This window comes from Oncorhynchus clarkii, chromosome 5 (genome assembly GCF_045791955.1).
Source record: "Oncorhynchus clarkii lewisi isolate Uvic-CL-2024 chromosome 5, UVic_Ocla_1.0, whole genome shotgun sequence".
Classification (NCBI taxonomy): domain Eukaryota; kingdom Metazoa; phylum Chordata; class Actinopteri; order Salmoniformes; family Salmonidae; genus Oncorhynchus; species Oncorhynchus clarkii.
In genome coordinates, this window is record NC_092151.1 from 15,880,214 (window position 1) to 15,907,730 (window position 27,517).

At 47.0% G+C, this 27,517-nt stretch overlaps 1 protein-coding gene across 1 annotated transcript in view; it reads right to left on the reverse strand.

Moving 5' to 3' along the window:
• LOC139409865 (carboxyl-terminal PDZ ligand of neuronal nitric oxide synthase protein) overlaps positions 1–27,517 on the reverse strand; it is a 179,406-nt gene that overhangs the window by 19,872 nt on the left and 132,017 nt on the right. The window contains exon 10 of the mRNA XM_071155252.1: positions 16,133–16,475. Coding sequence (XP_071011353.1) covers positions 16,133–16,475 — 343 coding nt within the window. The remainder of the gene's footprint in view (positions 1–16,132; positions 16,476–27,517) is intronic.

Below are 27,517 nucleotides of genomic sequence, written 5' to 3' on the forward strand. Positions count from 1 at the left end.
CAGAGGGTGTGACTCTCCTCTCCTTTAAGAGACCACAGTAACTACTGCAGAGGGTGTGACTCTCCTCTCCTTTAAGAGACCACAGTAACTACTGCAGAGGGTGTGACTCTCTTCTCCTTTAAGAGACTACAGTAACTACTGCAGAGGGTGTGACTGTCCTCTCTTTTAAGAGACCACAGTAACTACTGCAGAGGATTTGACTCTCCTCTCCTTTAAGAGACCACAGTAACTACTGCAGAGGGTTTGACTCTCCTCTCCTTTAAGAGACCACAGTAACTACTGCAGAGGGTGTGACTGTCCTCTCCTTTAAGAGACCACAGTAACTACTGCAGAGGATTTGACTCTCCTCTCCTTTAAGAGACCACAGTAACTACTGCAGAGGGTTTGACTCTCCTCTCCTTTAAGAGACCACAGTAACTACTGCAGAGGGTGTGACTGTCCTCTCCTTTAAGAGACCACAGTAACTACTGCAGAGGATTTGACTGTCCTCTCCTTTAAGAGACCACAGTAACTACTGCAGAGGATTTGACTCTCCTCTCCTTTAAGAGACCACAGTAACTACTGCAGAGTGTGTGACTCTCCTCTCCTTTAAGAGACCACAGTAACTACTGCAGAGGGTGTGACTCTCCTCTCCTTTAAGAGACCACAGTAACTACTGCAGAGGGTGTGACTCTCCTCTCCTTTAAGAGACCACAGTAACTACTGCAGAGGGTGTGACTCTCTTCTCCTTTAAGAGACTACAGTAACTACTGCAGAGGGTGTGACTGTCCTCTCTTTTAAGAGACCACAGTAACTACTGCAGAGGATTTGACTCTCCTCTCCTTTAAGAGACCACAGTAACTACTGCAGAGGGTTTGACTCTCCTCTCCTTTAAGAGACCACAGTAACTACTGCAGAGGGTGTGACTGTCCTCTCCTTTAAGAGACCACAGTAACTACTGCAGAGGATTTGACTCTCCTCTCCTTTAAGAGACCACAGTAACTACTGCAGAGGGTGTGACTGTCCTCTCCTTTAAGAGACCACAGTAACTACTGCAGAGGGTGTGACTGTCCTCTCCTTTAAGAGACCACAGTAACTACTGCAGAGGATTTGACTGTCCTCTCCTTTAAGAGACCACAGTAACTACTGCAGAGGATTTGACTCTCCTCTCCTTTAAGAGACCACAGTAACTACTGCAGAGGGTTTGACTCTCCTCTCCTTTAAGAGACCACAGTAACTACTGTAGAGGGTGTGACTCTCCTCTCATTTAAGAGACCACAGTAACTACTGCAGAGGGTGTGACTGTCCTCTCCTTTAAGAGACCACAGTAACTACTGCAGAGGGTGTGACTGTCCTCTCCTTTAAGAGACCACAGTAACTACTGCAGAGGGTTTGACTCTCCTCTCCTTTAAGAGACCACAGTAACTACTGCAGAGGGTGTGACTGTCCTCTCCTTTAAGAGACCACAGTAACTACTGTAGAGGGTGTGACTGTCCTCTCCTTTAAGAGACCACAGTAACTACTGCAGAGGGTTTGACTCTCCTCTCCTTTAAGAGACCACAGTAACTACTGCAGAGGGTGTGACTGTCCTCTCCTTTAAGAGACCACAGTAACTACTGCAGAGGGTGTGACTGTCCTCTCCTTTAGGAGACCACAGTAACTACTGCAGAGGGTGTGACTATCCTCTCCTTTAAGAGACCACAGTAACTACTGCAGAGGGTGTGACTGTCCTCTCCTTTAAGAGACCACAGTAACTACTGCAGAGGGTTTGACTCTCCTCTCCTTTAAGAGACCACAGTAACTACTGCAGAGGGTGTGACTCTCCTCTCCTTTAAGAGACCACAGTAACTACTGCAGAGGATTTGACTGTCCTCTCCTTTAAGAGACCACAGTAACTACTGCAGAGGATTTGACTCTCCTCTCCTTTAAGAGACCACAGTAACTACTGCAGAGTGTGTGACTCTCCTCTCCTTTAAGAGACCACAGTAACTACTGCAGAGGGTGTGACTGTCCTCTCCTTTAAGAGACCACAGTAACTACTGCAGAGGGTGTGACTCTCCTCTCCTTTAAGAGACCACAGTAACTACTGCAGAGGGTGTGACTCTCCTCTCCTTTAAGAGACCACAGTAACTACTGCAGAGGGTGTGACTCTCTTCTCCTTTAAGAGACTACAGTAACTACTGCAGAGGGTGTGACTGTCCTCTCTTTTAAGAGACCACAGTAACTACTGCAGAGGATTTGACTCTCCTCTCCTTTAAGAGACCACAGTAACTACTGCAGAGGGTTTGACTCTCCTCTCCTTTAAGAGACCACAGTAACTACTGCAGAGGGTGTGACTGTCCTCTCCTTTAAGAGACCACAGTAACTACTGCAGAGGATTTGACTCTCCTCTCCTTTAAGAGACCACAGTAACTACTGCAGAGGGTGTGACTGTCCTCTCCTTTAAGAGACCACAGTAACTACTGCAGAGGGTGTGACTGTCCTCTCCTTTAAGAGACCACAGTAACTACTGCAGAGGATTTGACTGTCCTCTCCTTTAAGAGACCACAGTAACTACTGCAGAGGGTGTGACTGTCCTCTCCTTTAAGAGACCACAGTAACTACTGCAGAGGGTGTGACTCTCCTCTCCTTTAAGAGACCACAGTAACTACTGCAGAGGGTGTGACTCTCCTCTCCTTTAAGAGACCACAGTAACTACTGCAGAGGGTGTGACTCTCTTCTCCTTTAAGAGACTACAGTAACTACTGCAGAGGGTGTGACTGTCCTCTCTTTTAAGAGACCACAGTAACTACTGCAGAGGATTTGACTCTCCTCTCCTTTAAGAGACCACAGTAACTACTGCAGAGGGTTTGACTCTCCTCTCCTTTAAGAGACCACAGTAACTACTGCAGAGGGTGTGACTGTCCTCTCCTTTAAGAGACCACAGTAACTACTGCAGAGGATTTGACTCTCCTCTCCTTTAAGAGACCACAGTAACTACTGCAGAGGGTTTGACTCTCCTCTCCTTTAAGAGACCACAGTAACTACTGCAGAGGGTGTGACTGTCCTCTCCTTTAAGAGACCACAGTAACTACTGCAGAGGATTTGACTGTCCTCTCCTTTAAGAGACCACAGTAACTACTGCAGAGGATTTGACTCTCCTCTCCTTTAAGAGACCACAGTAACTACTGCAGAGTGTGTGACTCTCCTCTCCTTTAAGAGACCACAGTAACTACTGCAGAGGGTGTGACTGTCCTCTCCTTTAAGAGACCACAGTAACTACTGCAGAGGGTGTGACTCTCCTCTCCTTTAAGAGACCACAGTAACTACTGCAGAGGGTGTGACTCTCCTCTCCTTTAAGAGACCACAGTAACTACTGCAGAGGGTGTGACTCTCTTCTCCTTTAAGAGACTACAGTAACTACTGCAGAGGGTGTGACTGTCCTCTCTTTTAAGAGACCACAGTAACTACTGCAGAGGATTTGACTCTCCTCTCCTTTAAGAGACCACAGTAACTACTGCAGAGGGTTTGACTCTCCTCTCCTTTAAGAGACCACAGTAACTACTGCAGAGGGTGTGACTGTCCTCTCCTTTAAGAGACCACAGTAACTACTGCAGAGGATTTGACTCTCCCTCCTTTAAGAGACCACAGTAACTACTGCAGAGGGTGTGACTGTCCTCTCCTTTAAGAGACCACAGTAACTACTGCAGAGGGTGTGACTGTCCTCTCCTTTAAGAGACCACAGTAACTACTGCAGAGGATTTGACTGTCCTCTCCTTTAAGAGACCACAGTAACTACTGCAGAGGATTTGACTCTCCTCTCCTTTAAGAGACCACAGTAACTACTGCAGAGGGTTTGACTCTCCTCTCCTTTAAGAGACCACAGTAACTACTGTAGAGGGTGTGACTCTCCTCTCATTTAAGAGACCACAGTAACTACTGCAGAGGGTGTGACTGTCCTCTCCTTTAAGAGACCACAGTAACTACTGCAGAGGGTGTGACTGTCCTCTCCTTTAAGAGACCACAGTAACTACTGCAGAGGGTTTGACTCTCCTCTCCTTTAAGAGACCACAGTAACTACTGCAGAGGGTGTGACTGTCCTCTCCTTTAAGAGACCACAGTAACTACTGTAGAGGGTGTGACTGTCCTCTCCTTTAAGAGACCACAGTAACTACTGCAGAGGGTTTGACTCTCCTCTCCTTTAAGAGACCACAGTAACTACTGCAGAGGGTGTGACTGTCCTCTCCTTTAAGAGACCACAGTAACTACTGCAGAGGGTGTGACTGTCCTCTCCTTTAGGAGACCACAGTAACTACTGCAGAGGGTGTGACTATCCTCTCCTTTAAGAGACCACAGTAACTACTGCAGAGGGTGTGACTGTCCTCTCCTTTAAGAGACCACAGTAACTACTGCAGAGGGTTTGACTCTCCTCTCCTTTAAGAGACCACAGTAACTACTGCAGAGGGTGTGACTCTCCTCTCCTTTAAGAGACCACAGTAACTACTGCAGAGGATTTGACTGTCCTCTCCTTTAAGAGACCACAGTAACTACTGCAGAGGATTTGACTCTCCTCTCCTTTAAGAGACCACAGTAACTACTGCAGAGTGTGTGACTCTCCTCTCCTTTAAGAGACCACAGTAACTACTGCAGAGGGTGTGACTGTCCTCTCCTTTAAGAGACCACAGTAACTACTGCAGAGGGTGTGACTCTCCTCTCCTTTAAGAGACCACAGTAACTACTGCAGAGGGTGTGACTCTCCTCTCCTTTAAGAGACCACAGTAACTACTGCAGAGGGTGTGACTCTCTTCTCCTTTAAGAGACTACAGTAACTACTGCAGAGGGTGTGACTGTCCTCTCTTTTAAGAGACCACAGTAACTACTGCAGAGGATTTGACTCTCCTCTCCTTTAAGAGACCACAGTAACTACTGCAGAGGGTTTGACTCTCCTCTCCTTTAAGAGACCACAGTAACTACTGCAGAGGGTGTGACTGTCCTCTCCTTTAAGAGACCACAGTAACTACTGCAGAGGATTTGACTCTCCTCTCCTTTAAGAGACCACAGTAACTACTGCAGAGGGTGTGACTGTCCTCTCCTTTAAGAGACCACAGTAACTACTGCAGAGGGTGTGACTGTCCTCTCCTTTAAGAGACCACAGTAACTACTGCAGAGGATTTGACTGTCCTCTCCTTTAAGAGACCACAGTAACTACTGCAGAGGGTTTGACTCTCCTCTCCTTTAAGAGACCACAGTAACATGTAAAATGCGGGTGGTTCAGTGAAATAAGTCACCTTGCGTGAGACCTAAAGACTTACATAAGCTCAGCAGGCTAACACAAAGCCTGCATTCGAATCCAGTAACAGTGCAATATTTGGGAGGTTATTCTACACATGTTACTGTAGCTTCTCCTGCCAGGCACAAGAGTAAATGTGAGAATATAACATCTGCCTACATGGGACAATACGAAATGACCAAATCAATGGCAATATAATTATGTTTATGTTTGAGAGTGTTGACGGCTTGCTGTACATACAGACCAACACAATGCATACTGCCTCAGCCCTATCTAGCTATTGACCCCACAAATCAATACCCCACAAAACAACCGGCCTGCCACTCAACCAAATAACCTTTCAACACATCGATCCCACTCAATCTCTTATTCCCAAACAAGCAACATAGACTCCGCCACCAAGCAACCAGTCTTTTCTCCCAGGAACAGGACAAAGTTTGGTTTATAAAGAAAGAAGAGATCAATAAGAAACCTAGGTCTGGATAATCCTCAACACTTGATCAGAATGAATCTCCTAATAGAGATGGGCTTGTTCAAAGGGCCTGTGGGACAGACAGACAGATGTACGGAGGGACAGACAGAAAGACGAACGGACGGACAGACGGCCACCACGCACTATGGCATCAAACCTCACAGTCCCCATTGATGCAACTCTGGTTAGCTTGCTCAGAATCTAATTGGCTGCCCTGAGATTGGTACCTCCAGGGGGGCTTGCAAGGTGGCCCATGGATATGAGCCGGGATACCCTGCTTGGTGAGAGTACAACCTCAGATTGACGATGGAATGACATGGAGTTTCTGTGGAGATATCAACAGACTGAACAGCACACAGCTCAATGTGAGAGAAGAGTGGAAGGTGGTGAAACTCCAGTCACCATGTGTCATACTGAGAGAGAGAGGAAGAGATAGAGGGAGGGAGAGACAGAGAGCAAGAGTGAAAGGGACTTGGAGAGGTGGGGGGAGAGAGAGAGAGAGAGAGAGAGAGAGAGAGAGAGAGAGAGAGAGAGAGAGAGAGAGAGAGAGTGTGTGATCTAGTCAATTTCAGCGCTCCAGCAGTGAGTATCCAACTGACAACCAGTAAATCCACAATTCCATTACTCAACCAACTCACATTAGCTAGCATTAGCATAATTAGCTCAGTGGCTAACGAGGCTAATGAGGGTGGATGTCAGAACAGGAGCAGCAGGCCAGACACACACAGCCAGTCGCTACTACTAACAATAGATAGATAGAATGCCAGAGAGAGAGAGAGAAAGACATCGACATAGAGAGATAGAGAAACAGAGATGAGAGATGAGCACAGGGGAATACAGTAAATAACCAGAGAGGAGAGATTCCTGACATGTTACAGAGGGAGGAGGGAAGGGAGAGAGAGAGGGTGAGAGAGAGGGTGAGAGAGAGGGCGAGAGAGGGCGAGAGAGGGGGTGATAAGGTAAGAGAATATGCTAGAGGGCTATGACTCACTGGAGAATTTAGTACATATGCTACAAATCACCATGTGTGTCTGTCTCTGTGTGTGTGTGGTACAGTAGTAACATTTCTACCTCTCTCCCTCTACCACTCCCCTCCCCTTTCTACCTCTCTCCCTTTCTACCTCTCTCCCTCCACCCCTCCCCTTTCTACCTCTCTCCTTCTACCACTCCCCTTTCTACCTCTCTCCCTCCACCCCTCCCCTTTCTACCTCTCTCCTTCTACCACTCCCCTTTCTACCTCTCTCCCTCAACCAATCCCCTTTCTACCTCTCTCCCTCTACCACTCCCCTTTCTACCTCTCTCCCTCTACCACTCCCCTTTCTACCTCTCTCTCTCTCCCTCTACCACTCCCCTTTCTACCTCTCTCCCTCTACCACTCCCCTTTCTACCTCTCTCCCTCAACCACTCCCCTTTCTACCTCTCTCTCTCTCCCTCTACCACTCCCCTTTCTACCACTCCCCTTTCTACCTCTCTCTCTCTCCCTCTACCTCTCTCCCTCTACCACTCCCCTTTCTACCTCTCTCCCTCTACCACTCCCCTTTCTACCTCTCTCCCTCTACCACTCCCATTTCTACCTCTCTCCCCAACCACTCCCCTTTCTACCTCTCTCTCTCTCCCTCTACCACTCCCCTTTCTACCTCTCTCCCTCTACCACTCCCCTTTCTACCTCTCTCCCTCAACTACTCCCCTTTCTACCTCTCTCCCTCTACCACTCCCCTTTCTACCTCTCTCCCTCTACCACTCCCCTTTCTACCTCTCTCCCTCTCTCTCTCTCTCTCACTCCCTCTCCATCCTGTATTGTCCTGCTCTGTGGCTTGTACATAACTCAGTATGTTACCATAACAGACTCAATTTCTATTAGACTGGTCCCAGATCTGTATACTGGCACAAAAAAAAACCAGAGAGAGCGAGTGAGAGAGAAGGAGGAGGGTATGAGACCACTGGTAATAAAGTTGAAGGAATAGCTCCACTATCCTCCCTCAGACACAGCCCTCTCTCACCAGCTGGCTTCAATGTCAACTTGGGCTGTTACTGTGTGACACAGCTGCTTGGGAAAAAATAAGGAAGGTTTGAACTTAACATTTGGAAGTTTCCTCATGTTTTTTTGGTGTGTTTTCCCTGCCTTTTGACAAACAGGGGTTGATTTTACCCATATGTTGGGGGATAGAGTTACAGGATTTGTGGGGAAGAGGAGCTAGGATTGGTGTGTATCTGTCTGTGGATTGGTCATAGGAAACGACAGGATGTGAGTCTGACTGCAGGGATTTAGACACAGTCTCTGAGGGCTTTGTTTCTGCCTGACCCACTCATACAGAGAGAGGGGGGGAAGACAAAGACCTTAAAACACACACATGTATGTCCACACACACACAGAGCACTCCTAAACGCTGCAGAGCCAATCACAACGTTTTATTCCCCTCGCTGTTAATGGGCTTTAGTATACACACCCTGGAGGAGTGTCACGGCCCTGTGGGTCTGAATGGTACTGAGAGGGGTTGTGAGGGACGTAGAGACAGAGAGAGAGAGAGAGAGAGAGAGAGAAAGAGAGAGACCTAGATATTCTGCACAGATTCTGCCAGACCTGGGCCCTGCCAGACCTGGGCCCTGCCAGACCTGGGCCCTGCCAGACCTGGGCCCTGACAGTAAATCTCAGTAAGACAAAAACTATGGTGTTCCAAAATAGGTCCAGTTGCCAGGACCACAAATACAAATCTAGACACCGTTGCCCTAGAGCACACAAACAACTATACCTACCTCGGCCTAAACATCAGCACCACTGGTAACTTCCACAAAGCTGTGAACGATCTGAGAGACAAGGCAAGAAGGGCCTTCTACATCATCAAAAGGAACATAAAATTTGACATTCCATTTAGGATATGGCAAAAACCCATTGCTCTTTATGGTTGTGAGGTCAACCAAGAATTCACAAAATGGGACAAACACCAAATTGAGACTCTGCATAAAGAATTCTGCAAACAATACCCCCTGTGTACAACACCAAGAGAAGACAGGCTATGTGCACACTGAACACAAAATCTATTTTCTCTTTTGTACTTGAACTATTTGTACATCGTCACAACACTGTATATAGCCATAATATGACATTTCAAATATCTCTCTATTCCTTTTAAACTTTTATGAATGTTATGTTGACTGTTCATTTTACTTTAGTTTATTATCTATTTCATTTGCTTAGGCAATGTAAACATATTATGTTTGAATTGAATTGAGAGACTGAGTTTTAATGTGTCCCCCATCCCTAAAAATATAGTGTGTACTACGAAACCTCAACACAACATTACCTAGTATAATACATACTAGAGAGATGTACTACCAAACACTCCCTAAAACACTTCAGCGAGCAGGCCTTTCTAATCGACCTGGCCCGGGTATCCTGGAAGGATATTGACCTCATCCCGTCACTTAAAGCGCTTTCCTCACCATCTTAAATAAGTATGCCCCATTCAAAAAATCTCGAACTAAGAACAGATACAGCCCTTGGTTCACTCCAGACTTGACTGCCCTTGACCAGAACAAAAACATCCTGTGGCGTACTGCATTAGCATCGAATAGCCCCCGTGATAGACAACTTTTCAGGGAAGTTAGGAACCAATATACACAGTCAGTTAGGAAGCTACGGCTAGCTATTTCAAACAGAAATGTGCATCCTGTAGCACTAATTCCAATAAGTTTTGGGACACTGTAAAGTCCATGGAGAATAAGAGCAGCTCCTCCCAGCTGCCCACTGCACTGAGGCTAGGAAACACTGTGACCACCAATAAATGTACGATAATTGAGAATTTCAATAAGCATTTTTCTACGGTTGGCCATGCTTTCCACCTGGCTACCCCAACCCCGGCCAACAGCTCTGCACCCCCCCCCAGCAACTTGCCCAAGCCCCCCCTGCTTCTCCTTCACCCAAATCCAGATAGCTGATGTTCTGAAAGTGCTGCAAAATCTGTCATCCCCCTCTTCAAAGGGGGAGTCACTCTAGACCCAAACTGTCATAGACCTTTATCTATCCTACCATACCTTTCTAAAATCTTCAAAAGCCAAGTTAACAAACAGGTTAACTTCTCCACTATGCAATCTGGTTTCCGAGCTGGTCATGGGCGCACCTCAGCCACGCTCAAGGTCCTAAACGATATCATAACCGCCATCGATAAAGACAGTACTGTGCAGCCGTTTTCATCAACCTGGCCAAGGCTTTTGACTCTCCGCATTCTTATCGGCAGTCTCAATAGCCTTGGTTTCTCAAATGACTGCCTCGCCAAGTTCACCAAGTACTTCTCAGATAGAGTTCAGTGTGTCAAATTGGAGGGCCTGTTGTCCGGACCTCTGGCAGTCTCTATGGGGGTGCCCCAGGGTTCAATTCTCGGGCCGACTCTTTTCTCTGTATATATCAATGATGTCGCTCTTGATGCTGGTGATTCTCTGATCCACCTCTACACAGACGACACCATTCTGTATTCATCTGGCCCTTCCTTGGACACTGTGTTAACAGACCTCCAAACGAGCTTCAATGTCATACAACACTCCTTCCGTGGCCTCCAACTACTCTTAAATGCTAGTAAAACTAAATGCATGCTTTTCAACCGATTGCTGCCCGCACCCGACCCACCCACCTAGCATCACTACTCTGGACGGTTCTGACTTAGAATATGTGGACAACTACAGATACCTAGGTGTCTGGTTAGACTGTAAACTCTCCTTCCAAACTCACATTAAGCATCTCCAATCCAAGAATCGGCTTCCTATTTCGCAACAAAGCCTCCTTCACTCATGCTGCCAAACATACCTTTGTAAAACTGAGTATCCTACCAATCCTTGACTTATGTGATGTAATTGACAAAATAGCCTCCAACACTCTACCTAAAATTGGATGGGGTCTATCACAGTGCCATCCATTTTGTCACCAAAGCCCCATATACTACCCACCACTGCGACCTGTATGCTCTTGTTGGCTGGCCCTCACTACGTATTCGTCGCCAAACCCACCCACTGGAGAGGAGGCCTGTTCTGTTGTGTTCTGTTGTGTGGGGATGAGAGGAGGCTAGGCCTGTTCTGTTGTGTGGGGATGAGAGGAGGCTAGGCCTGTTCTGTTGTGTGGGGATGAGAGGAGGCTAGGCGTGTTCTGTTGTGTGGGGATGAGAGGAGGCCTGTTCTGTTGTGTTCTGTTGTGTGGGGATGAGAGGAGGCCTGTTATGTTGTGTGGGGATGAGAGGAGGCCTGTTCTACTGTGTTCTGTTGTGTGGGGATTAGAGTAGTCCTGTTCTGTTGTGTGGGGATGGGAGGAGTCCTGTTCTGTTGTGTTCTGTTGTGTGGGGATGAGAGGAGGCCTGTTATGTTGTGTGGGGATGAGAGGAGACCTGTTCTGTTGTGTTCTGCTGTGTGGGGATGAGAGGAGGCCTGTTCTGTTGTGTGGGGATGAGAGGAGACCTGTTCTGTTGTGTTCTGTTGTGTGGGGATGAGAGGAGGCCTGCTATGTTGTGTGGGGATGAGAGGAGGCCTGTTCTGTTGTGTGGGGATGAGAGGAGGCCTGCTATGTTGTGTGGGGATGAGAGGAGGCCTGTTATGTTGTGTTCTGCTGTGTGGGGATGAGAGGAGGCCTGTTCTGTTGTGTTCTGTTGTGTGGGGATGAGAGGAGGCCTGTTATGTTGTGTGGGGATGAGAGGAGGCCTGTTATGTTGTGTGGGGATGAGAGGAGGCCTGTTATGTTGTGTGGGGATGAGAGGAGGCCTGTTCTGTTGTGTTCTGCTGTGTGGGGATGAGAGGAGGTCTGTTCTGTTGTGTGGGGATGGGAGGAGTCCTGTTCTGTTGTGTTCTGTTGTGTGGGGATGAGAGGAGGCCTGTTCTGTTGTGTGGGGATGAGAGGAGACCTGTTCTGTTGTGTTATGTTGTGTGGGGATGAGAGGAGGCCTGTTATGTTGTGTGGGGATGAGAGGAGGCCTGTTCTGTTGCGTTATGTTGTGTGGGCATGAGAGGAGGCCTGTTCTGTTGTGTTCTGTTGTGTGGGGATGAGAGGAGGCCTGTTCTGTTGTGTGGGGATGAGAGGAGGCCTGTTCTGTTGTGTGGGGATGAGAGGAAGCCTGTTCTGTTGTGTGGGGATGAGAGGAGGCCTGTTATGTTGTGTGGGGATGAGAGGAGGCCTGTTCTGTTGTGTTATGTTGTGTGGGGATGAGAGGAGGCCTGTTCTGTTGTGTTCTGTTGTGTGGGGATGAGAGGAGGCCTGTTCTGTTGTGTGGGGATGAGAGGAGGCCTGTTCTGTTGTGTGGGGATGAGAGGAAGCCTGTTCTGTTGTGTGGGGATGAGAGGAAGCCTGTTCTGTTGTGTGGGGATGAGAGGAAGCCTGTTCTGTTGTGTGGGGAGAGAGGAGGCCTGTTCTGTTGTGTGGGGATGAGAGGAGGCCTGTTCTGTTGTGTGGGGATGAGAGGAGGCCTGTTCTGTTGTGTGGGGATGAGAGGAAGCCTGTTCTGTTGTGTGGGGATGAGAGGAAGCCTGTTCTGTTGTGTGGGGATGAGAGGAAGCCTGTTCTGTTGTGTGGGGATGAGAGGAAGCCTGTTCTGTTGTGTGGGGATGAGAGGAGGCCTGTTCTGTTGTGTGGGGATGAGAGGAAGCCTGTTCTGTTGTGTGGGGATGAGAGGAAGCCTGTTCTGTTGTGTGGGGATGAGAGGAGGCCTGTTCTGTTGTGTTCTGTTGTGTGGGGATGAGAGGAGGCCTGTTCTGTTGTGTGGGGATGAGAGGAGGCCTGTTCTGTTGTGTGGGGATGAGAGGAAGCCTGTTCTGTTGTGTGGGGATGAGAGGAGGCCTGTTCTGTTGTTTGGGGATGAGAGGAGGCCTGTTCTGTTGTGTGGGGATGAGAGGAGGCCTGTTCTGTTGTGTGGGGATGAGAGGAGGCCTGTTCTGTTGTGTGGGGATGAGAGGAAGCCTGTTCTGTTGTGTGGGGATGAGAGGAGGCCTGTTCTGTTGTGTGGGGATGAGAGGAGGCCTGTTCTGTTGTGTGGGGATGAGAGGAGGCCTGTTCTGTTGTGTGGGGATGAGAGGAAGCCTGTTCTGTTGTGTGGGGATGAGAGGAGGCCTGTTCTGTTGTGTGGGGATGAGAGGAGGCCTGTTCTGTTGTGTGGGGATGAGAGGAGGCCTGTTCTGTTGTGTGGGGATGAGAGGAGGCCTGTTCTGTTGTGTTCTGTTGTGTGGGGATGAGAGGAGGCCTGTTCTGTTGTGTTCTGTTGTGTGGGGATGAGAGGAGGCCTGCTATGTTGTGTGGGGATGAGAGGAGGCCTGTTATGTTGTGTTCTGCTGTGTGGGGATGAGAGGAGGCCTGTTCTGTTGTGTTCTGTTGTGTGGGGATGAGAGGAGGCCTGTTATGTTGTGTGGGGATGAGAGGAGGCCTGTTATGTTGTGTGGGGATGAGAGGAGGCCTGTTCTGTTGTGTTCTGCTGTGTGGGGATGAGAGGAGGTCTGTTCTGTTGTGTGGGGATGGGAGGAGTCCTGTTCTGTTGTGTTCTGTTGTGTGGGGATGAGAGGAGGCCTGTTCTGTTGTGTGGGGATGAGAGGAGACCTGTTCTGTTGTGTTCTGTTGTGTGGGGATGAGAGGAGGCCTGTTCTGTTGTGTGGGGATGAGAGGAGACCTGTTCTGTTGTGTTATGTTGTGTGGGGATGAGAGGAGGCCTGTTATGTTGTGTGGGGATGAGAGGAGGCCTGTTCTGTTGTGTTCTGCTGTGTGGGGATGAGAGGAGGCCTGTTCTGTTGTGTGGGGATGAGAGGAGGCCTGTTCTGTTGCGTTATGTTGTGTGGGGATGAGAGGAGGCCTGTTCTGTTGTGTGGGGATGAGAGGAGGCCTGTTCTGTTGTGTGGGGATGGGAGGAGGCCTGTTCTGTTGTGTGGGGATGAGAGGAAGCCTGTTCTGTTGTGTGGGGATGAGAGGAGGCCTGTTATGTTGTGTGGGGATGAGAGGAGGCCTGTTCTGTTGTGTTATGTTGTGTGGGGATGAGAGGAGGCCTGTTCTGTTGTGTGGGGATGAGAGGAGGCCTGTTCTGTTGTGTGGGGATGAGAGGAAGCCTGTTCTGTTGTGTGGGGATGAGAGGAAGCCTGTTCTGTTGTGTGGGGATGAGAGGAAGCCTGTTCTGTTGTGTGGGGATGAGAGGAGGCCTGTTCTGTTGTGTGGGGATGAGAGGAAGCCTGTTCTGTTGTGTGGGGATGAGAGGAGGCCTGTTCTGTTGTGTGGGGATGAGAGGAAGCCTGTTCTGTTGTGTGGGGATGAGAGGAAGCCTGTTCTGTTGTGTGGGGATGAGAGGAAGCCTGTTCTGTTGTGTGGGGATGAGAGGAAGCCTGTTCTGTTGTGTGGGGATGAGAGGAAGCCTGTTCTGTTGTGTGGGGATGAGAGGAGGCCTGTTCTGTTGTGTGGGGATGAGAGGAAGCCTGTTCTGTTGTGTGGGGATGAGAGGAGGCCTGTTCTGTTGTGTGGGGATGAGAGGAAGCCTGTTCTGTTGTGTGGGGATGAGAGGAAGTCTGTTCTGTTGTGTGGGGATGAGAGGAAGCCTGTTCTGTTGAGTGGGGATGAGAGGAAGCCTGTTCTGTTGTGTGGGGATGAGAGGAAGCCTGTTCTGTTGTGTGGGGATGAGAGGAAGCCTGTTCTGTTGTGTGGGGATGAGAGGAGGCCTGTTCTGTTGTGTGGGGATGAGAGGAGGCCTGTTCTGTTGTGTGGGGATGAGAGGAAGCCTGTTCTGTTGTGTGGGGATGAGAGGAAGCCTGTTCTGTTGTGTGGGGATGAGAGGAATCCTGTTCTGTTGTGTGGGGATGAGAGGAGGCCTGTTCTGTTGTGTGGGGATGAGAGGAAGCCTGTTCTGTTGTGTGGGGATGAGAGGAAGCCTGTTCTGTTGTGTGGGGATGAGAGGAGGCCTGTTCTGTTGTGTTCTGTTGTGTGGGGATGAGAGGAGGCCTGTTCTGTTGTGTGGGGATGAGAGGAGGCCTGTTCTGTTGTGTGGGGATGAGAGGAAGCCTGTTCTGTTGTGTGGGGATGAGAGGAGGCCTGTTCTGTTGTGTGGGGATGAGAGGAGGCCTGTTCTGTTGTGTGGGGATGAGAGGAGGCCTGTTCTGTTGTATGGGGATGGGAGGAAGCCTGTTCTGTTGTGTGGGGATGAGAGGAAGCCTGTTCTGTTGTGTGGGGATGAGAGGAGGCCTGTTCTGTTGTGTGGGGATGAGAGGAGGCCTGTTCTGTTGTGTGGGGATGAGAGGAAGCCTGTTCTGTTGTGTGGGGATGAGAGGAGGCCTGTTCTGTTGTGTGGGGATGAGAGGAGGCCTGTTCTGTTGTGTGGGGATGAGAGGAGGCCTGTTCTGTTGTGTGGGGATGAGAGGAAGCCTGTTCTGTTGTGTGGGGATGAGAGGAGGCCTGTTCTGTTGTGTGGGGATGAGAGGAGGCCTGTTCTGTTGTGTGGGGATGAGAGGAGGCCTGTTCTGTTGTGTTCTGTTGTGTGGGGATGAGAGGAGGCCTGTTCTGTTGTGTGGGGATGAGAGGAGTCCTGTTCTGTTGTGTGGGGATGGGAGGAGGCCTGTTCTGTTGTGTGGGGATGAGAGGAAGCCTGTTCTGTTGTGTGGGGATGAGAGGAGGCCTGTTCTGTTGTGTGGGGATGGGAGGAAGCCTGTTCTGTTGTGTGGGGATGAGAGGAGGCCTGTTCTGTTGTGTGGGGATGAGAGGAGGCCTGTTCTGTTGTGTTCTGTTGTGTGGGGATGAGAGGAGGCCTGTTCTGTTGTGTGGGGATGGGAGGAAGCCTGTTCTGTTGTGTGGGGATGAGAGGAGGCCTGTTATGTTGTGTGGGGATGAGAGGAAGCCTGTTCTGTTGTGTGGGGATGAGAGGAGGCCTGTTCTGTTGTGTGGGGATGAGAGGAGGCCTGTTATGTTGTGTGGGGATGAGAGGAGGCCTGTTCTGTTGTGTGGGGATGAGAGGAAGCCTATTCTGTTGTGTGGGGATGAGAGGAGGCCTGTTCTGTTGTGTGGGGATGAGAGGAGGCCTGTTCTGTTGTGTGGGGATGAGAGGAAGCCTATTCTGTTGTGTGGGGATGAGAGGAGGCCTGTTCTGTTGTGTGGGGATGAGAGGAGGCCTGTTATGTTGTGTGGGGATGAGAGGAGGCTAGCAGCTCCTGACTCCTTTTCTTCTAGATGAAAGAGAGGGACTGTACTGTCTGTGACTGCCAAATAGGAGCTCCAATACATTGTGTATAATCATGACCAGGCAATGGTGTGTGTGTGTGTGTGTGTGTGTGTGTGTGTGTGTGTGTGTGTGTGTGTGTGTGTGTGTGTGTGTGTGCTGCATTGAATAGGCCCTCTGGCATATGGCTACTCTCAAATGTGGCTGGTCTTCAAGAAAGGTTTGTACAGTAAGATGTATAAACTAAGCTATGTTTAGATAGTTTACCTTTCATCCAGGGCTGTCAAATTCCTTGTTTCGAACCGCACAATCTCATTTGACGACACTTCCGAGCTGTCTTTCCGCCCTGGCTTCCCATTGGATGTTCTTCTGATGAGTGTGTCTGTCTCCGTCTCCCCCCCGTTTTGAGAGCCCAGTGGTTTGGTCCCATTCTCCAGGTTGAGGAGGTTGAGGTAGGACTCGGCACCATCCACCTGGGAGGCGGTGAGGGGGGGGGTTTGGAGTGTCCCTGCAGGGGTGGAGGTGATGGGCTGGTCCATGCTGCTCAAGCTGTAATGGTTCTTCAGGTTGAGTGACAGAGACCTGGTCGTCCATGACGACTCCTGATCATCTACAGGGGAAGGAAGAGAAATGTCTTTAACTGCCAAAGTTGAACACAAATAGTCAAAAAATGAATATTTGAATTAAATGAAGCAAACAAGTCTAACTTTAGCCCACACTCTCAATGTCCCTAGTTGTTAGTCAGTTTCTCTCACACCTCCTTCCCTGTCTCTTTCTCACAGACAAAAATTACTCAAAATCAAAACACACACACACACACACACACACACACACACACACACACACACACACACAGTTGTCAGTCAATTTCTTCTGTCTTTCTTTCAGATCATCATCTCATTATCAGTTTTTCTCTCTCTTTCCTTCCTCCATTTCTCTCACTTATTTCTCCCTATCTCAATCTCTCTCTAACACACACACACACAAATACACACATGCCTATGTGAGTACACTCTCCAGAGACAGAGGTTTTGGCTGTGCAGCCGGCAGCGTCTGAGTGGACTGTGTCTTAGATTGGTTGGATTAGCATTTACTAGTTCTGGGTGTACCATGATTTAAGATAGCATGAAACACCATGTGTCAACCCCACAAAAACAAATATACAGACACTACCACACAAATGGTGCCATACTGGTAGCAATGGCTGATAGGTCCCATTCATTTAGATTTAGCTATTTGTGTTTTGATTGCTCTTTTGAATTTGTTTTAATTGGTCATCATGACCAAGATGAAAGACTGTTGTTGTCTTGTTTGGCTAAGATAACTACACTCTAAAAATGAGGGCTTCAACACGGCTTCTTCTAAGATCCTCAAAGTGCTTTGAAGAACCTTAGGGTTCTTGGCACTGAAAATGGCCCCCAAAAGGTTCTTCCAAGAACCCCATAGGAGGTGTGGTTCATAGAGGAACCTCATTAGTTGGTGCTGGGTTCTTTCAAGGACCTAACTGGCCGATGGAAACATTTGGATTTGAAAAGACAGCAGGTTCAGGCACTAACAGTAACTGAAACATGTAAAGATCTCCTCAATTTAAGGTTTGTCCCTTATATGATCTAAATGGATATTGTTTTATGATGATACCATCTATCCTTTCAGATTTGTGCCAATCTTTCTAAAAACAGAAAATGGACACAATTCAATGGATATCAATCAACAAAGAGGTAAGAATGTGTTGAAGGCTAGCTGTGTTGGGTGCAGATGACTGAACTTGCTCACTTTTGAGTCTGCCTGCAGGTATACAGACGAGGATGCATACAAAGGTATTCAATTGGTATTGGTATGGACACATTTCAGTTGAAGGCATTCAGTTGTACAACTGACTAGGTATCCCCTTTCCCTCTTCAATGAACAGCACATAGGCCTCTACTTTGTGGACAAGGTATGTGTATGAAAACCATTATCAAAACAGTTTTTTCATTCACATTCACCACGGAAACCAAGGTATGAATACTGTCGTATGCATGTTTTGTTAATCATCTGTATAATTATTATTTTTTGGATTCCCAGACTTCACCCTCCCTACACCTCTGATGAATATAACAGGAAACCTGTTATCACCATGCACTGCTAAATCATTCTGGCTATGGATACGGAGAACATCAAAACATTAACATCAACAGGCCAGAGGATATACACATTAGACTTGGGGCTCTGCTGGGAGTTTAAACAGGCCAGAGGATATACACATTAGACTTGGGGCTCTGCTGGGAGTTTAAACAGGCCAGAGGATATACACATTAGACTTGGGGCTCTGCTGGGAGTTTAAACAGGCCAGAGGATATACACATTAGACTTGGGGCTCTGCTGGGAGTTTAAACAGGCCAGAGGATATACACATTAGACTTGGGGCTCTGCTGGGAGTTTAAACAGGCCAGAGGATATACACATTAGACTTGGGGCTCTGCTGGGAGTTTAAACAGGCCAGAGGATATACACATTAGACTTGGGGCTCTGCTGGGAGTTTAAACAGGCCAGAGGATATACACATTAGACTTGGGGCTCTGTTGGAGTTTAAACAGGCCAGAGGATATACACATTAGACGTGGGGCTCTGCTGGGAGTTTAAACAGGCCAGAGGATATACACATTAGACTTGGGGCTCTGCTGGGAGTTTAAACAGGCCAGAGGATATACACATTAGACTTGGGGCTCTGCTGGGAGTTTAAACAGGCCAGAGGATATACACATTAGACTTGGGGCTCTGCTGGGAGTTTAAACAGGCCAGAGGATATACACATTAGACTTTGGGCTCTGCTGGGAGTTTAAACAGGCCAGAGGATATACACATTAGACTTGGGGCTCTGCTGGGAGTTTAAACAGGCCAGAGGATATACACATTAGACTTGGGGCTCTGCTGGGAGTTTAAACAGGCCAGAGGATATACACATTAGACTTGGGGCTCTGCTGGGAGTTTAAACAGGCCAGAGGATATACACATTAGACTTTGGGCTCTGCTGGGAGTTTAAACAGGCCAGAGGATATACACATTAGACTTGGGGCTCTGCTGGGAGTTTAAACAGGCCAGAGGATATACACATTAGACTTGGGGCTCTGCTGGGAGTTTAAACAGGCCAGAGGATATACACATTAGACTTGGGGCTCTGCTGGGAGTTTAAACAGGCCAGAGGATATACACATTAGACTTTGGGCTCTGCTGGGAGTTTAAACAGGCCAGAGGATATACACATTAGACTTGGGGCTCTGCTGGGAGTTTACCTCTCTTTGGATAGTTTTTTTCTGCTTTGCCACTAAAACCATAATAAACACTGACAACTAAAATATTGTGTTATTGTTATTATTGTTGTTATTGTTATGCTTATCATTATTAATAACCCAAATGGTTCATCAAAAGGTTCTTTGAGGATCCATTAAAAGGGGTTCTTTGAAGAACTTATAGTGGTTCCCCCAGTTTCAATTTGAAGAACCCCTAAAGGATACTCCAGGAACCTTTTCTTTTTAGAGTGTAGCAGCTAGCTAGCTATGGATTGTATGAATTTGAATGCGATTAATTGCGCAGCCCTAGTGGTGAGCTTTCAGCACCGCGTGGCAGAGGTAACGTTAGCTTCACCCAAGTGGGTGATACACAGAGTTCGTGGAGATTAGTAGCTAGCTAGTTAGCTAACCATCAAGCTACAAAGCCCGGAGAAAGGACATTGGGGACAGAAAAGTGAACTGGGCTCATATCTCTATAAGTGCTCTGTTGAGGATGCGGACCTAACTGTCTCACCTCCGTGACCATCCATACCTGAAGTTCCTCCTCTCGTAACGCCATCTGAACTGCTTCAATTCATCACTCATCCTTCCAGTACCTAACTTCCTATCTGTGGTGATACAATGTTATTATTTGGGATTTGTTGTAGTTTGTTATATGCTTTTGTATACGCAATTCAGCTTTTAACTGCCATGTACACAACATAAAACTAACCAAACAAATACATACTGACAAGTCTGCACACACACACACACACACACACACACACACACACACACACACACACACACACACACACACACACACACACACACACACACACACACAGGGTCCAAAATGAACACTTGCCAAGCGCCAAATGCGGGTAGATTTTCCATTTGGAGGGGAAATCTCAGAAGGCTATCCACCACACTGGAGATGAATCTCAGAAGGCTATCCACCACACTGGAGGGTAAATCTCAGAAGGCTATCCACCACACTGGAGGGTAAATCTCAGAAGGCTATCCACCACACTGGAGGGTGAATCTCAGAAGGCTATCCACCACACTGGAGATGAATCTCAGAAGGCTATCCACCACACTGGAGATGAATCTCAGAAGGCTATCCACCACACTGGAGGGTAAATCTCAGAAGGCTATCCACCACACTGGAGGGTAAATCTCAGAAGGCTATCCACCACACTAGAGGGTAAATCTCAGAAGGCTATCCACCACACTGGAGGGTAAATCTCAGAAGGCTATCCACCACACTGGAGATGAATCTCAGAAGGCTATCCACCACACTGGAGGGTAAATCTCAGAAGGCTATCCACCACACTGGAGGGTAAATCTCAGAAGGCTATCCACCACACTAGAGGGTAAATCTCAGAAGGCTATCCACCACACTGGAGGGTGAATCTCAGAAGGCTATCCACCACACTGGAGATGAATCTCAGAAGGCTATCCACCACACTGGAGATGAATCTCAGAAGGCTATCCACCACACTGGAGGGTAAATCTCAGAAGGCTATCCACCACACTTGAGGGTAAATCTCAGAAGGCTATCCACCACACTAGAGGGTAAATCTCAGAAGGCTATCCACCACACTGGAGGGTAAATCTCAGAAGGCTATCCACCACACTGGAGATGAATCTCAGAAGGCTATCCACCACACTGGAGGGTAAATCTCAGAAGGCTATCCACCACACTGGAGGGTAAATCTCAGAAGGCTATCCACCACACTAGAGGGTAAATCTCAGAAGGCTATCCACCACACTGGAGGGTAAATCTCAGAAGGCTATCCACCACACTGGAGGGTAAATCTCAGAAGGCTATCCACCACACTGGAGATGAAGCTCAGAAGGCTATCCACCACACTGGAGGGTGAATCTCAGAAGGCTATCCACCACACTGGAGATGAATCTCAGAAGGCTATCCACCACACTGGAGATGAATCTCAGAAGGCTATCCACCACACTGGAGATGAATCTCAGAAGGCTATCCACCACACTGGAGATTAATCTCAGAAGGCTATCCACCACACTGGAGATGAATCTCAGAAGGCTATCCACCACACTGGAGGGTAAATCTCAGAAGGCTATCCACCACACTGGAGATGAATCTCAGAAGGCTATCCACCACACTGGAGATGAATCTCAGAAGGCTATCCACCACACTGGAGATGAATCTCAGAAGGCTATCCACCACACTGGAGATGAATCTCAGAAGGCTATCCACCACACTGGAGATGAATCTCAGAAGGCTATCCACCACACTGGAGATGAATCTCAGAAGGCTATCCACCACACTGGAGATGAATCTCAGAAGGCTATCCACCACACTGGAGATGAATCTCAGAAGGCTATCCACCACACTGGAGATTAATCTCAGAAGGCTATCCACCACACTAGAGGGTGAATCTCAGAAGGCTATCCACCACACTGGAGATGAATCTCAGAAGGCTATCCACCACACTGGTGGGTAAATCACAGAAGGCTATCCACCACACTGGAGATGAATCACAGAAGGCTATCCACCACACTGGAGATGAAGCTCAGAAGGCTATCCACCACACTGGAGATGAATCTCAGAAGGCTATACACCACACTGGAGATGAATCTCAGAAGGCTATCCACCACACTGGAGATGAATCTCAGAAGGCTATCCACCACACTGGAGATGAATCTCAGAAGGCTATCCACCACACTGGAGGGTAAATCTCAGAAGGCTATCCACCACAATGGAGATGAATCTCAGAAGGCTATCCACCACACTGGAGATGAATCTCAGAAGGCTATCCACCACACTAGAGATGAATCTCAGAAGGCTATACACCACACTGGAGATGAATCTCAGAAGGCTATCCACCACACTAGAGGGTAAATCTCAGAAGGCTTTACACCACACTGGAGATGAATCTCAGAAGGCTATCCACCACACTGGAGATGAATCTCAGAAGGCTATCCACCACACTGGAGGGTAAATCTCAGAAGGCTATACACCACACTGGAGATGAATCTCAGAAGGCTATCCACCACACTGGAGATGAATCTCAGAAGGCTATCCACCACACTGGAGATGAATCTCAGAAGGCTATACACCACACTGGAGGGTGAATCTCAGAAGGCTATCCACCACACTGGAGATGAATCTCAGAAGGCTATCCACCACACTGGAGATGAATCTCAGAAGGCTATCCACCACACTGGAGATTAATCTCAGAAGGCTATCCACCACACTGGAGATGAATCTCAGAAGGCTATACACCACACTGGAGATGAATCTCAGAAGGCTATACACCACACTGGTGGGTAAATCTCAGAAGGCTATCCACCACACTAGAGGGTGAATCTCAGAAGGCTATCCACCACACTGGAGATGAATCTCAGAAGGCTATCTGCCACACTAGAGGGTGAATCTCAGAAGGCTATCCACCACACTGGAGATGAATCTCAGAAGGCTATCTGCCACACTAGAGGGTGAATCTCAGAAGGCTATCCACCACACTGGAGGGTATCTCAGAAGGCTATCCACCACACTGGAGGGTAAATCTCAGAAGACTATCCACCACACTGGAGGGTGAATCTCAGAAGGCTATCCACCACACTGGAGGGTAAATCTCAGAAGGCTATCCACCACACTGGAGGGTAAATCTCAGAAGGCTATACACCACACTGGAGATTAATCTCAGAAGGCTATCCACCACACTAGAGGGTGAATCTCAGAAGGCTATCCACCACACTGGAGATGAATCTCAGAAGGCTATCCACCACACTGGGGAGTAAATGTTTGTACCAAAGTAGTAATGTAATAAAATATCTGTCCTGATGTCTAGGAGGAAATGACTCATGTTTTCCAGCTTACCACAGACCGCCTCTAATGCTCCTAGTTCCGTGGCACTGTTTACCGTACAGGACATCAACTACTTGACATCGCTCACTTGCCATGGGTCTGCTGCTAGCTACCGTTCATTAAATAGCTGTTATGTGGTGACATTTACACAGAGTAAGCCAACCTTTGAAACGAAAACCCACCGAAGAAAAGGAGGACGAATCACACAAAAAATAATGTTTTGTGAGAAATGGTTTGGAGATAAAGGAGTCTCAAGAGGCTGGCTACAGTACAGTGCCCTGCGAAAGTATTCGGCCCCCTTGAACTTTGCGACCTTTTGCCACATTTCAGGCTTCAAACATAAAGATATAAAACTGTATTTTTTTGTGAAGAATCAACAACAAGTGGGACACAATCATGAAGTGGAACGACATTTATTGGATATTTAAAACTTTTTTAACAAATCAAAAACTGAAAAATTGGCCGTGCAAAATTTTTCAGCCCCTTTACTTTCTGTGCAGCAAACTCTCTCCAGAAGTTCAGTGAGGATCTCTGAATGATCCAATGTTGACCTAAATGACTAATGATAATAAATACAATCCACCTGTGTGTAATCAAGTCTCCGTATAAATGCACCTGCACTGTGATAGTCTCAGAGGTCTGTTAAAAGCGCAGAGAGCATCATGAAGAACAAGGAACACACCAGGCAGGTCCGAGATACTGTTGGAAGAAGTTTAAAGCCGGATTTGGATACAAAAAGATTTCCCAAGCTTTAAACATCCCAAGGAGCACTGTGCAAGCGATAATATTGAAATGGAAGGAGTATCGGACCACTGCAAATCTACCAAGACCTGGCCGTCCCTCTAAACTTTCAGCTCATACAAGGAGAAGACTGATCAGAGATGCAGCCAAGAGGCCCATGATCACTCTGGATGAACTGCAGAGATCTACAGCTGAGGTGGGAGACTCTGTCCATAGGACAACAATCAGTCGTATATTGCACAAATCTGGCCTTTATGGAAGAGTGGCAAGAAGAAAGCCATTTCTTAAAGATATCCATAAAAAGTGTCGTTTAAAGTTTGCCACAAGCCACCTGGGAGACACATGTGGAAGAAGGTGCTCTGGTCAGATGAAACCAAAATTGAACTTTTTGGCAACAATGCAAAACGTTATGTTTGGCGTAAAAGCAACACAGCTGAACACACCATCCCCACTGTCAAATATGGTGGTGGCAGCATCATGGTTTGGGCCTGCTTTTCTTCAGCAGGGACAGGGAAGATGGTTAAAATTGATGGGAAGATGGATGGAGCCAAATACAGGACCATTCTGGAAGAAAACCTGATGGAGTCTGCAAAAGACCTGAGACTGGGACGGAGATTTGTCTTCCAACAAGACAATGATCCAAAACATAAAGCAAAATCTACAATGGAATGGTTCAAAAATAAACATATCCAGGTGTTAGAATGGCCAAGTCAAAGTCCAGACCTGAATCCAATCGAGAATCTGTGGAAAGAACTGAAAACTGCTGTTCACAAATGCTCTCCATCCAACCTCACTGAGCTCGAGCTGTTTTGCAAGGAGGAATGGGAAAAAATTTCAGTCTCTCGATGTGCAAAACTGATAGAGACATACCCCAAGCGACTTACAGCTGTAATCGCAGCAAAAGGTGGCGCTACAAAGTATTAACTTAAGGGGGCTGAATAATTTTGCACGCCCAATTTTTCAATTTTTGATTTGTTAAAAAAGTTTTAAATATCCAATAAATGTCGTTCCACTTCATGATTGTGTCCCACTTGTTGTTGATTCTTCACAAAAAAATACAGTTTTATATCTTTATGTTTGAAGCCTGAAATGTGGCAAAAGGTCGCAAAGTTCAAGGGGGCCGAATACTTTCGCAAGGCACTGTATGATGCTGAGGCTGTGGTGATGAGTTGCTCTGTGTGTCACGAGTATGCTAAAGATAAAGGAGTCTCAAGAGGCTGGCTACAGTATGATGCGGAGGCTGTGGTGATGAGTTGTTCTGTGTGTCACCAGTATGCTAAAGATAAAGGAGTCTCAAGAGGCTGGCTACAGTATGATGCGGAGGCTGTGGTGATGAGTTGTTCTGGGTGTCACCAGTATGCTGAAGATAAAAGCAGAAACAACTCATTTGTCACCGGAAATAAAACGACGAAGCTGGAGAACATTCGTGACCATGAACACAACAAGTGTCACATTGCCTGTGTGTCTGTGTCCAGATACTGTTTAGGACTCTACGTGCCATTGGCAAGAAGGCGAGACCACTTTCTGACTTGGAGTGGATGTGTGAGGAAGTGAAAGTTGTTACTCGTGTAGCTAGACTAGTACTTTTGTAGCTATTTTTTTCAAGTCTATTTAACAAACGTGGTCCAGTATTGTAGGTTATTTCTCAGCTCTTGATTAGCTTTGGTTCACCTCAAAATAGTGTATAAATACAACCAAATGATAGGCCTACTGACGCTGACATGGATCTCCATGGCTCTGTAACATTCTATTTTAATGTTTGTCTCCAGATGCTGTTAACATTTTAAAGCATTGTGACACAATTGACTTTACCGACCTTATAGTGTTGATCCTTAAGTAAACAAAGTGTAGAAGGATAATTTAACACAATCAACTGCCAGCTATATTGGATAACATAATTGTACATTCAAATATTATAGTATTAATATGATGTTTGATTTTTGCAGTTCAGATGAAAAACAAAGTCATCGCTGTGGGCTCAACATACAGAAATAAGAAGCAGGGCAAATAGTTTTTGCACCATATTGCAGAGGTGGAGAGAAACAACATCAGAGAGAATCTGAAAAACACAACATTTCTCTCCATAATGTCAGATGGCTCCACAGACAGTTTTGTGAAAGAGGAGGAGTTAGTTTATGTCAGATTCTGTCACAAGGGCAAGATCGAGTCAAAGTTTGTTGGCATCAATTCGGTGGAAAAGGCAGACGCGGCACCCATAAGCCCCGTCATCAGTGCCATCATGGAGGGTGCAAAGAGGGTGACGCAGCAGAGTGAGGAGTCTGATGAGGAGGTTAAAGTTGATTCAAATTATTAAGCATCTGATAGGTTTACAAAACTTTCAAATGTACTTGTTTGTTTGATCCTTAAGTTCATGTTTATAGCAAATACTTCAGTACAAATTTGAGTTCAAGACTTCTTCAGTTGTATTCAGGCTGCGAAATTAAATCTAGCCACAGCCAAAAATGAACCAGCATCTATTTGACCTGTATTTTATCAGGGTATTTCACTGTTTGGCATTTTTGGTGCTGTACAGACAATACCTTATCAATGAACTGTACTGAGATGAATGTAAATGTGACACAAAAAGGACATTTATTATTATTGGAAGGTAAAATATGCTGGCTGGTGTGAGACAAAAAGTGAATTTCGGACGGACGGACGGACGCACGCACGCACACACACACACACACTTACCCACACACCCCTCAAGCCAACTCTTTATTGCATTAACAGCATTTACAATTACACCCCCATACTGTACTCCTCCTTCGTGTGTGTGTGTGTTTCTATGCGTGTGTGTGTGTGTGTTCATATGCATGTGTGTGTGTTTGTATGTGTGTGTGTGTGTATGTATGTGTTTGTATGCGTGTGTGTGTGTCTGTGTTTGTATGTGTGTGTGTATGTAAGTGTTTGTATGCGTGTGTGTATGTGTTTGTATGCGTGTGTGTGTATGTGTTTATATGCGTGTGTATGTATGTGTTTGTATGCGTGTGTGTGTGTGTGTGTGTTCATATGCGTGTGTGTGTGTTTGTATATGCGTGTGTGTGGGTATGTATGTGTTTGTATGCGTGTGCGTGTGCGTGTGTCTGTATGTGTTTGTATGCGTGTGTGTGTGTGTGTGTATGTGTGTCTGTGTTTGTATGTGTGTGTGTATGTATGTGTTTGTATGCATGTGTGTATGTGTTTGTATGCGTGTGTGTGTGTATGTGTTTGTATGCGTGTGTGTATGTATGTGTTTGTATGCGTGTGTGTATGTATGTGTTTGTATGCGTGTGTATGTGTTTATATGTGTGTGTGTATGTGTTTGTATGCGTGTGTGTATGTGTTTGTATGCGTGTGTGTGTATGTGTTTGTATGCGTGTGTGTATGTATGTGTTTGTATGCGTGTGTGTATGTATGTGTTTGTATGCGTGTGTATGTGTTTGTATGCGTGTGTGCGTATGTGTTTATATGCGTGTGTATGTATGTGTTTGTATGCGTGTGTGTGTGTGTGTGTGTATGTGTGTCTGTGTTTGTATGTGTGTGTGTATGTATGTGTTTATATGCGTGTGTGTATGTGTTTGTATGCGTGTGTATGTATGTGTTTGTATGTGTGTGTGTATGTATGTGTTTGTATGTGTGTGTGTATGTATGTGTTTGTATGCGTGTGTATGTATGTGTTTGTATGTGTGTGTGTATGTGTATGTATGTGTGTGTGTATGTATGTGTTTGTATGCGTGTGTGTATGTGTTTGTATGTGTGTGTGCATGTATGTGTTTGTATGTGTGTGTATGTGTTTGTATGTGTATGTATGTGTTTGTATGTGTTTGTATG